Here is a 12545-nt window from a genome sequence, read left to right as displayed (position 1 = left end):
GTTGGCTATACTGCTTTCTTAAAGCGTAAATGACCGCCCTAAAACTTTTGAGCTCAAAGTCGAATAAAGCACTTAAGATCAGTATAATGTTACGTTAAATTTATCATTATTCATATATTTACTAATATGACGGTTAAAAACAGTTTTTCCAGATTCCTTTTCAGGGATCTTGGGATCGCGCCTAGTGTTCCCATGATTATGGGTACAATTTCCACTGAGATAAAAACGTCTTTCAAGCTTTTCTTCATAGTGACAATGAGCAACAGTTTCTCACACCGTATAGTAAACACCGAAGTCCACCAATCAGCAACGAGAATGATGATGTCATTAACTACCAATCACAGCAGGAGACGTTTTCCTAGAGGGTACTTACATGAGACTATGCGCAGCTGTTTGGCAACCCAACAATCCAGGGGGATTGTTAATTGTGGTTACACACTCTGTTTATTTTACCTTCTTATTATTTATTTATCAGAATTTTGGTGATATTCACGGCAATAATATCGAAAGATTCAGTGCAGAGGCCAGCAAAGAATAGTAGCTGAAACAACAAACATGAATGCAGGCCTATTTTGATCAAGTCCTTCGATCTGGTTAGCTCAAGAAGCCTGGCTTCCTGAATGACGTTCTACCCAGGTGAGTCTTGTATCTGCTACGTTAATTACATGCGTATCGACCCTCACCTGACCCCACCCGGTAAGTAAAATATTCGTTGCATTCCATGACCTCTAAAAGAGTGGGTTCGGATGTCTTTTCCCAGGTTCAAGACCTAGAAATTCACGAGAGAGACTACTAGGGAACGGGTATTAGGAGGCCTGATATGTAAAGAGAGAGATTGTGCTGTGAAACATGGACTTGCAAAGTAGTATACATACTTTCTTTTCGTCCCTCGATGACACCTGCGGCTTAATTCTACCAAAAATACATCGTTATCACAAAATGGCAGAGTAAAATCTGACTTGCTCTTTGTTAAGAAACCTGAATGAAAGGATTTTTTTTCTTTCGTCCCAGGAAAATCTTCAGATTTGCGGTTTCAGAATTCTCCCCATCACTCATCCGTTGTAAATCAAAATACTCCTTTGTGGGCAAAGTGTTGGGTCTGATTGACTGAAGTAATGGACTTTGGCACATTTTCTTATTAACTACGCATTAATATTAATAGAAACATTAAGATAAAGAGGTCTGGCTTATGACGGGGAGGTACTATGTTCCCCGAAATACACGTCGGCTAACCAAAATTAGCGAAATGGACTACGAATAAAGCTAAAAGTGCATAAAGACCTTAGCGCTTATGTGAACTGTCAGCAATCTCTCTCTCTCTCTCTCTCTCTCTCTCTCTCTCTCTCTCTCTCTCTCTCACACACACACACAAAACAGTAATCATAACCACATTTTACGATTATTTCGACTCTATGTGAAGGTCTTATCCATTTAGTGGGTCCTGGTCTTATCAAACACTTCTATCACTCGCAACGAACTTTTTATTACAGGCTTCGCAACAGCCGAATACAGTAACGTCTTATGCGACGTACACTGTCAGTTTGAAAAAGAAGTATCATCTGCTCTTTACTGGTCCTGGAACACTGTTAGACGCCTGTTATCGTATAAAGAAACAAAAAGTGTTGGGGGCGGTCACTCCAGTGAGCCTAAAGTACGGATATTACAATAATTTAATGCAATTTCCAGTGATTTTGCATTATATCTGATTGTGTAAATATTTACTGAGAAAATTCCTTTTAAAGTTTGTAAATCGATTTAAATCAATGTTTGGGGTTGGATATCAGCCGAGGCCAAATGATGAGGTAAGTTGATTTTGCCGTATTTTACTCGGATTAGAGCTAATTTCTTGCTGCTTCTTGGCGTAAATGAATCTCTAGATATTTTAGTTATATGGGACAGAGTTTGTTTTTAATTTTCTGTATGAGAAAACTATTGTGCCGGCTCTGTCTGTCCCTCCGCACTTTTTCTGTCCGCCTGCCCTCGAATCTCAAAAACTTTTGAGGCCAGAGGGCTGCAAATTGGTATGTTGATCATCCACCCTCCAATCATCAAACATGCAAAATTGCAGCCCTCTAGCCACAGTAGTTTTTATTTTATTTAAGGTTAAAGTTAGCCATTATCGTGAGTCTGGAAACGATATAGGACAGGCCACCACCAGGTCGTGGTAAAAGTTTCATGGGCCGCGGCTCATACAGCATTATCCCGAAACCACCGAAAGATAGATCAATTTTCGGTGGCCTTTGTCATATAATTATACGCTAGCTGTGTCTTTTGTTTCTGTATGCTAACACTTACCGTTTGTACAGTAGCCTATATCCACTCTACCCCAAGGAAGAATAAACAATGATCCAAGTACCACGAGTCTTATCACTCAAGCCTTCATATATACATTATAGAATGAAAACCCCGAGGTATGGTGGCAGTGAAAACGTGAGAGAATACGTCTCCAAGGACTGCAGCTTAGAATCTGTATGTATTTATTAGTTACTGAGAAATTTGTTGCATTGCTTGACGGGGAAGAGCTAAGACGTGGTCTGAGATCGGAGAAGACCCGGTGTCACTTCTGCAATTAGGCAATTCCAGTACTGTGTAAAGGAAACTGATGATGGTAGTGTACCAAGAAAGCATGGTAAATTAAATAGTTATGCCAGAAGGATATATTATGGTTTGATTTGGTTGTGTGTTAGCCTAGTCAGAAAATTTGACAGAGATCAGTCACAGGATTGCGATCCACAATAGCCTAGCCTTCCATGTGAGTTAGCCTAGTCTATTTTTGGTTATCTTAAGCTACTGCTATTCAATGCTAGGAGCAGGATTGTGACATAGCCTACTCCCAGGCTGATGTTATATTCATATTAGCCTTAACTTTACTTGGCCTAGCCCATAATTTGTACTTCTGTATAGGCTAATGATACAGAGTGCAGTGAAACCTAGCCTAACCTAATTCAAGATGTCAGACAAATCGTCCGTTCCACGGCCTATGTTGAACTGGGTAGCAGCTGATCAGAATGATGCTATGAAGAGTGATTTGATTTCATGTGTAGCTATTTTGCTATTGATAATATCAGTGACGAAAAGAAATATCACTATATTCTGCTTTCTGCTGGTCACAAGGGCCATAAATTATTTAAAAGTTGGAACTTGTCAAATGAAGGTAGGAAGAAACCTGATCTTGTGTTTAACAAATTCAAAGAGCACACGATTGGAACCCTGAATAAATGGGTTATGAGACTTGAACTGTCAATGATAACACACAAAGAAGGAGAACCAGTTGATGATTTTATATGCAGAATCAAAGCTAAAGCCAATACTGTATGTGTAAGTTCCCAGACAATAATACAAGAGATGAACAAATCACATTCCAGATGATAAAAGGTATTCTCTGGCCAGAAGAGAGAAAATTTTTAATCAAGAAAGGGAATGATTTGAAGCTTCCAGATGCAATTTGTTCTGCTGAGTTTTCAGGCAACTATGCAGAACACTTAATAGTTTTGTTCAAGGACCGTCATCAATACCAGCAGTGAATATACGTGATAGGCTCATAGGTTCTTGTAAATTTTGTGGGACAAGTCATCCCATATGGAAATGCCCTGTCCACAAGCAAAAGTGTAGCGTTTGTGGAAAATTTAACCACCATGCTAAAGTGTGTAAGAGCAATCCTAAATATTATCGCAAAAGGTCAAAATCACGTAACAGGTCTCAAGAAAATTAGAAAAAGAGTGGTAAGAGTTCTGAAAATAAGCAAGTTCACCGTGTAGAAGTGAATGATAATATATTATACTTTGGGGAAGTACTTGTAATAAATGAGATAACAGGTGATGTACGCCAATCAATCATAGCAAAATTGAATGTAATGCCAGAATGTGTCAGATGTCATGTTACACTTTTAAGTCAAAGCTGACACTAGAGCAAATGGCAACGTCCTTCCTGTAAGATGTTTAAAACAAACGTATCCCAATGAGTCAAATCCTTGTCAAAGATTAAAGCAAACTTCTGTGAGATTAGCCGCTGCTAATGGCACTCCTATTGGGCACCTGGGGTATATTGATATTCTGTTGCAACTAGATGATTCTGATTAGTATCATGCTCGATTTTATGTATGTGACATGGATGGTCCTGCAATCTTATCTTGTGATTTATCAAAGTAATTAGTTGTTGAGGTTTCTAAAAGTAAGAATATTAGTTTTGTCAATAATTATAAAACGTAGTAACAGTGAGATCTCAAAGGCTGTAATTAGGAATAAAGAGAAATTAAAAGAATTACATCCTGTATGTTTCGAAGGTATTGGTCATTTCAAAAAGAAATATGCTGTTCAGGTAAAAGATTATGTAAATCCTGTTGTATCACCTCCTCGTAAGTATCCCATACAGTTAAAAGAAATCTGTAACAAACTGAATGAAATGGAGAAATTAGGAGTCATAACTAAATGTCCTGATGATAGTTCATGTGACTGGATAAGTTCTCTTGCTTTTTCCAGAAAAGCTTCTGGTGAGCTTAGAATATGTCTAGATCCTAGAAATTTAAATAAAGCTATTAAAAGAACCTACCGTAAAATTCCTACTGTTGAAGAAATAAGCCATAAACTTGCTGGTGTTACTATATTTTCTAAGTTGGATGCCAAACATGGTTATTGGAGTATAGTATTAGATGGTGAAAGTAGCAAATTTTGTACTTTCAATAGTCCTTTTGGTAAATATAGACTTTGTAGATTACCTTTTGGTTTAAGGGTATTGCAAGATAGTTTCCAAAAGCATATGGATGAAATTTTATGTTAGGTTGGAAAAGGGTTAATAGGTATTGCAGATGATGTTATTGGATATGGCAAAACTATTGAGGAACATAATGATGCCTTACACAGACTTATGAGAGTTGCACAGGAGTATGGCTTGGTATTTCGATGTGAGAAATGTGAAATTCTGAAAGACACTATATACTATTGAATTTTACGGATTAATATGGTCATGTGATGGTATGAAACCTAATTCCAAAAAGTGTGACGACATTCGCAGTCGCCCTTTTCCTAAAAGTAAAGCAGAACTACAACGCTTTCTAGGCCTTGTTCAATACTTAGGCCCTTTTATACCACATTTGTCAGACAAGACTATTGTTTTAAGACAACTGCTCAAACAGGATTCTGATTGGTGTTGGAAAAGTGAATACCAACAAGCATTTAATGTTTTGAAAGACATAATTCATAGTAATTTGACATTAACTTGCTTTAACCCAAATATGCCCGCTTAAATAGAGATTGATGCCTCAATGATTGGGTTAGGGGCAGCATTAATTCAGGGTGGAAAGCCAATAGCTTTTGCATCTAAAGCATTAATTCCTACTGATTCTAGATATGCTAATATAGAAAGGGAATTCTCAGCTGTTGTTTTTGGATTAGAGAAATTTCATACATTTGTTTATGGTAAACAATAAATGTTTATAGTAGCCATAAACCCCTTGAGAATATTGTTTTGAAGCCATTAAGTTTAGCTCCTCCAAGGTTACAAAGAATCCTGTTAAGGATTTACCCATATGATGTAAGTATTGTATATTGCAAAGGTACAGAAATGATTTATGCTGATTAATTATCTCGTGTACAACCAACTACTGGTCATAGTATAGAACTAGAGCAAACAGTTCTCATACTGCTAATTTCAGTTGGTCAATTAAATAAGTTGAGATTGGCAAGTCAGCAAGATGCTGTATTATATGTTTAATGTGAACAAATCATCATTGGTTAGCCTGGCCAGGTTAAGTCTGTTCCAGAAGTAATTCGCTCCTATTGTTCACTGAGAGATTATCAGTCAGTTGAAAATGATTTAATATATAATGGACATAGACTACTTATCCTTGAAAATTTCAGAAAGGAATACTTGGATCGCGTGCATGCTCGGCATTTATGTGTAACAAAGTCTCAGCTTAGAGCTAAGGATTGTACTTACTGGTCTAAGATGATGACTGATATTGAGAAATATGTTCAAGACTGTGTTGTATGGTTACAAAATTCCAAGAGTAATAAGAAGGAACCAATGCTTTCACATGAGTTACCGTCTCAACCATAGGAAATCTTGTTTAGTGATCTATTTGAATTAGATGGTCACTCATATATATTGTTAGTTGATCATTACAGTAAGATGCCTTTTGTTCGTGGATTAAAATCTGCATCTTGTAATGAGGTAATTAAGTTTTGTAAAGATATGCTTGCTATTCAGGGGATACCAAAGCTTCTGTATAGTGATAATGGGCCACAATACAGTGCTGCTGAATTTAGAAATTTTGCTATGACTTTGGAAGTTGAACATATAACAAGCGGTCCACATTACCCACGAAGCAATGGATTTGCTAAAGGAATGGTTGAAGTGGTAAAATCAGTGCTTAAAAAAGCAAAGCAGTCTGGTAATGACTCCCAGATGGCTTTGGTGTTCCTACGTAGTACACCTATTGATAACAATACCCAGTCCTGCTGAATTGTTATATGGGAGAAGAATACGTTCTAATTTGCCATCAAGAAGTGATTGTTATGTATGTTTTGAAGATAAAGAATCTTTTGTAAATAAGAGTAATCAAATTGCCTGCTATTATAACCCAACATGTAAGTAATGAACTTCCAGAACTGTTTGCAGGTATGAAAGTTGTAGTACAGAAAACTGATCATCAGTCTTTGATACCAGTGTAAAGGCGTCAAGCGCCTCTTCATTTCTGTATTAATCACGTCGTGTATATTACCTGTTATTATTTCTTACTTTTATATATCTCTCCATATGTATTATTGTCCGGCCTTTCCGCCGATGTATGTAACCACTTTTGTATGTTTATTGTAATGCAAATTATTCTCATTTTATGTCATCTAACAAACAAACACAAATTCTTGCCCAAATGCATGGTATGGGATCCGCAGGTCGGTGACCACCTTTCCGTACGCATTCCTCGATGTATACCTGGCTTCCGAAAAATAAATCACTTAAACTCAGACCTGTCGTATTGAATCTCACAACTGGTGACCCCGGAGTGACAGGTAAACATGCGGTTTTGGCCCAGCCATTAACGGACTACATACGACCGCATTTACCTTCAGAGAGCCTTTAGCTGACTCAAAATGGCAACACAGTCTAGGCCTCTGAAAGCTCCTTCCTCAGAGGAACCCCATGCCATTAACAGACTAATAACGGCGTCCCCGCAAGGGCACGTTTTGGCATTTCGAACGGTCTTGTTGCAGATAGATGGTGCCAGCATTCACTCTTTAACTTGAATTAATCGTTTTAATTCCTTTTAATTGTCGTTGTCGCCGATAAATTAGCATCACAGCATTCACTTTTTAGCATAGATTAGTCACTTTAATTGCCTTTACTGATTTTTGCCGACAGACGGCGTCAGCATTCACTTTTTAACTTGAATTAATCACTTTATTGCCCATCATTTCTCATTTTTGCTGATGGATGGCGACAGCTTTTGTGCTTAAATTGGTCCTTTTAATTCCCCTTAGTTCCTGTTGTTGCCGATAGATGGCGGCAGTATTCACTTTTCAGCAAATAACATGCAGGTGACGCAGCACATTCAATGAATGATGAACTCATTACATGGATGCCAGCGTCAGTCATAATAGAATCTAAGGATAATATCAGAATAATCAGCAGACCCATTTTAAGTTGATGAATTCCTTACTAGTTGAGTCCCAGTTGGTGAAACGCAGGTATACAGAATGGAACACAGTAATCTCAGACTGCCTTGGAATTCCGGTTAGCTTGACAAAACAAAATGGCATGGAAACTTTCCAGTGATAATGGGATGGGTCTCGGTACACTCTGGTAGGTAAATATGTCATTCGTGAGAACATGAACAAAAGGTGACACAAGATATGGTGTGGGCTTCTGAGTTGGGCAAGACTGCATGCATTAAAGACCGTGGGATGTCTTACCTCTGAAAGACCAGAACTACTACATGCAGGAGGGGTGACAACTTGGTTAAAGAGTAATTTTTCAACCTGCATGGCAACGCCGTTCAAAAGGACAAGGGTGTAACATAATACTCTATTCTTAATGGGTAATGAGTCTTGGCAGTCACACTTTTTGAGGGGCAAGAAGTAGATTGGAGACAGTTTGTGTGGTCTCATTTGCTCTGAGTTCAAAGACAATGTGGATATGCGGGACTGGTCGGATGATATTGCCTCGTTTATAAAAGTTCATGTTTTCACGTGAAGGTTGAGAAACTTCAGTCCAGTACTCCCCTCAGTTTCATTTATTGACCAATGAAGAAAATATTAGTATTATGACGAAGAGGTTTCCTTTGAGCCCTCTGCGGAAGACATGGTAACAAGGGGAACAGTCGAGGTGACGTGACCTTCACTAAAGACTGTTATCAAGCAGTGGTTTGCAACTATGAAAATCTGAAAATAATGTAAGCATATCTTAGTTCTGTTTACTATGAATTTCCATTGGACCAGCATGAAGGCTGTGTTTAAGAAAATATTTTTTTTACATTTACTTAAATATACCTTATATGTTTTTTTATCCCTTTTTGTGATACTGTACCTTATATTCATGGTAAACTATGTCGGGAAATATATGCTATTACAGTGTGCCTTCATAAAACTTCACTTATACCTCAGGATAGTCTGTTGAACAGTTACATAAACTGCACCTTACTTCTGGGAAGACACGTTTACTAATCAAGAATTGAGGCGACAAAGAGATCCATTGGTTACTGGTCCAACCTATGTCCTGTTGTCAAAGTAATGACTTCAGGTTGAAGTCTCACTCCAAAAAAAAACCTACACAGAGTAGGTGAATTTTTTCATTCCTTTTATTGTATGCAAAACCACTTTAAACAATATACTGGGAGTTTTGTAGTGCAATTTTGCAAATGAGGGTAGCTTATCTGTGAATTGTCAGCGTGATATTGATCAAAATTACACTATTGTTCTAAAACTTTTTGTTTATTATGCTCCAGCGTGTAAGATATGAATGCTAATGTAAATATTTGAGACACAAGACCATTATTTTTACCACTATGAATAATGCATGCTTTCTAGAGGAAAAATTCATTTTTTCTTATTGACGGTAGAATTTTCTGATTGCTAAGAAAGTTTAGAATTCAAGAGTAATTACAGAAACTGAAAAATTTCCCAGTCTTGCATTTCATTACTTTTTGTTTTTATTTTTTTTTATTAAAGCATATGTTTAAATTGGATTAATTAGCAATGGCTTAAATGGGTAAAAGAGCTACCTTATACAAGTAATGATACCTGCTTTCTAAGGAAGAAACTCATTGTTTTGTTCTTATAGAGATCACAGTTTTCTAATCATTGAGAAAGTTTCCCCTCTTACTATTTTTTAATATGACCACAAGTTTATTCCAGGTTATAAGTCCCAATCAGATATTAGGAGCACTGTTATTAACAGGACAATTCTTGGAGCTTTGCAAGTCATTATTTTATTTTCCTTCGGTTTCAGACCTTCAGAAGTAAGACGAAGAATGAGAAACGTCATGGCAGGGTTGATTTCTCCATATGATACTGGAGGTATTAACTGGACCATCTGTCACTGTGTTGTAACGAGCCTTACGCAGTTTATGCAAGAAACTGTGACTATGTCCTATTTAAAAGTAACGTAGAACTACTGATTCATGGTTACTTGTCTAAAAAGATGCTCAAAAGGAGGAATGACAGTTTCCATAATGTAAAATCAACAATGAAAAACTGAAATTTAAAGAAAATGAAAGAAAAGAAACTAGGAATGATAACGGCAAAAAAAAACTATGCTTAATTGAGCACGTTAGAGTTATGTGGCAGCAAAAACTGAGAGGAAAGATAGTAAATGTTTACATTGTAAAGACGTAATTAACAACCAGGAGCATTTCTTGCTTTATTGCCGAGTATACTAACCTGTAGATACGTGAAACATCTATAACAGAAAGATAAAGAGGAACTAATGGCTAATATATCTTACTATTCAAGGAATTTTCTAAAGAGGAAACTGAAGATAGGAAAGAATTTATCCATAACAAAATATGATGCCATAGAGAAGCTATACTTAAACAATGCCAAAGGCAAAGTAGTACAGGCAAGGGAGACGTGTCAGAGGTTATTTCTAACTAATACTACTACTATTACGAATTTACGCTACCTCTGTTTCATGCAATTCATATCATGAATACGATTAAATATATTAAACAGGTTATGGTTTCACCTCGACGAATTACCGCTTTACAACGTAGTTGTGACTTATTGGTAAGGGTGAGTTTATGCAAAGAAACTTCATTCTTTTTATACGTGAGGTCTTCAAATATATGGTACTACCTGATCGGTCCTGGTCGTTTCGGCCGTAAGTCACTTTAGGCCGTAACATCCAAAACAATGTAAGACGTTATGTTTATGGTATTTACCGTTATGTTTATGGTATTTGCCATTATTATTTCATGTTTTACGTACATCCCCAAGGGCTGGTACTAAACACGGCGCCCATTTTGCACGTAAACGTGCTTACTGCCGAAACGACCCGAATGCCTACCTGATTACTTCATACATGCAATCGATCATTTTGTTATTTGTGCCAACCGTAGCTTTATCGTGTTCCGAGTAAAACTTGACTTTGGTTGCGTGGCCTGATTCCCGCCAATCGTTGGCTGGGACAGGTTACTCCTTTTTTTTAGGGGGTCCGGCCAGGTCAGGGCACGTTGCCCTAAGTTGGGTTAGGCTTAGGCAGATAAGATCTGGTTATGTCAGGACCTAGCATTATAGGAAAGGTTATGTCATTATGTATTAGGAACCTCCCCCGGTCGACGACTGGCGGGAATCAGGCAGCGCAACTAATGTAAAGTTTTACCCTTTCAGTAGTTTTAGTGACACTGGACCCTCCTCCAATACCTTACAATTCAGGGGACTGAAGTGGGAAAATGGGGTTTTTGGGTGGGAGGAAGACAACACAAGTAAACCACGAGCATGTATTTAACCTAACCCAACATGTGGCACTGGGTTCTTAACTAGTTAAGGGGGAGGACTTGATTCCCCTTTGACCCCCCCAACTTAAGGAAGTGTAAAGTAAAATAAAAAAAAAACAGGGTTACAACTTAAATTGACATGGGGCACCAAACCTAACTTTGGGCTGGACTCCCACCTAACCTAACCTAGGTTACTGGTCCTTATCTAGTTGCAGGGTTGGGAGGGGTTTTTGCTTCCCATGGATCCCTTCCCCCTTTAACCAAACCTGGGGCACTAGGGCCTTACCGAGCCAGGGGCTTTTTGTCCCCCCGGACCCCTCACCTAACCAGGTCGTTAGTTTAGTGCATGGTTTTACTTAGAAAATATTCAATAAACATACCTTAATTAGAATCAGAAGTGCTGCCTTAATCAGTCAGAAGTACTACTTCAAGGGGCATGAGGACCATGAATTTCGAGAAATTATCGAATTTTATTTATTAATAGTTTTCAACTGTTTTATGTCTAAATAAACATATCCTGAAGCAATAATGCTAAAAAAAATTGTTTAGATTGGTTTATTGACAATTTTATTAATTTCTTGTATGGCACTGTGAACAGGAAATTGTAGAAAAAACTTGTAAAATGTCTTTATGACTCTTAAGTTGGTTAGGTGGAAGGGGTTATACATTGTTTTTGGACTGTTTTATGTGTAAATAAACATACCTTGAAGATATATTGCTCAAAAAAAATGTCTAGATTAGTTCATGGACAATTTTGTTTGTCGCTTATATGGCATTGTGAATGACAAATTTTAAAAACTTGTAAAAATTTCTTTAAGACTCTAAGTCTGGTTATATTAGGGCCTTATGGCATAGGCATGCCCATTAATCAGAAGGACTACCTTAATCAGAATCAGAAGTGAAACCTTAATCAGAGTCAGAAGTACTACCTTCATCAGAGGTGCAACCTTCATCAGAAGTACTATCTTAATCAGAATCAGAAATACTGTATTAATCAGAACCAGAAGTACTTCCTTCATCAGAATAAAAAAAGAATCAGAAATGCTACCTTAATCAGCATCAGAAGTACTCCCTAAATCAGAATCAGAAAAGCTACTTTAATCAAAATCAGAAGTGCTACCTTAACCTGAATCAGAAGTTGTACCTTAATCAGAACAGAAATGTTACCTTAATCAGAATGAGAAATACTACCTTATTCAGAATCAGAAGTGCTGCATTAATGAGAATCAGAAATGCTTAATAGAAGTACTGTACTACCTTAATCAGAATCAGCAAAGCCACCTTAATCACAACCAGAAGTAGTATCTTGAACAGTGTCAACAAAACTTCCTAAATCACACTTAGAAGTACTACCTTAATGAGACTCAGAAGTGCAACCTTTATTAGAATTAGCAGTAGTACCTTAATCTGAACCAGCAAAGTTACCTTAATCAGAGTCAGAAGTACTACCTTAATCAGATGTGCTACCTTAATCAGAATCAGAAGTACTATCTTAATCAGAATCAGAAAAGCTACCTTAATCGGAATCAAGAGTGCTAGCTTAATCAGAAGTACTACCTTAATCAGAATCAGAAATGTTACCTTAATCAGAAATAGAATTTTGTTCCGACACGATATA

At 37.3% G+C, this 12545-nt stretch overlaps 1 protein-coding gene across 4 annotated transcripts in view; it reads left to right on the top strand.

Moving 5' to 3' along the window:
• The first annotated feature begins 391 nt into the window (after window positions 1-391).
• mEFTu2 (mitochondrial translation elongation factor Tu 2) overlaps window positions 392-12545 on the top strand; it is an 84143-nt gene continuing 71989 nt past the window's right edge. The window contains exons 1-3 of one of the 4 annotated variants that reach the window (XM_067111387.1): window positions 392-636; window positions 8598-8768; window positions 9442-10223. In XM_067111387.1, the coding sequence (XP_066967488.1) occupies window positions 10137-10223 (87 nt within the window). In that variant the 5' untranslated portion in view covers window positions 392-636; window positions 8598-8768; window positions 9442-10136. Of the gene's footprint in view, window positions 637-1606; window positions 1803-8597; window positions 8769-9441; window positions 10224-12545 lie in introns of those variants that run through there. The other 3 variants (XM_067111388.1, XM_067111386.1, XM_067111389.1) reach the window with 3 other exon arrangements.

The sequence above is a fragment of the Macrobrachium rosenbergii genome, chromosome 11 (assembly GCF_040412425.1).
Source record: "Macrobrachium rosenbergii isolate ZJJX-2024 chromosome 11, ASM4041242v1, whole genome shotgun sequence".
NCBI classification, from domain to species: Eukaryota; Metazoa; Arthropoda; class Malacostraca; order Decapoda; family Palaemonidae; genus Macrobrachium; species Macrobrachium rosenbergii.
The sequence above is the reverse complement of the archived record's forward strand: the minus strand, read 5'-3'. Positions and strand labels throughout refer to the sequence as shown.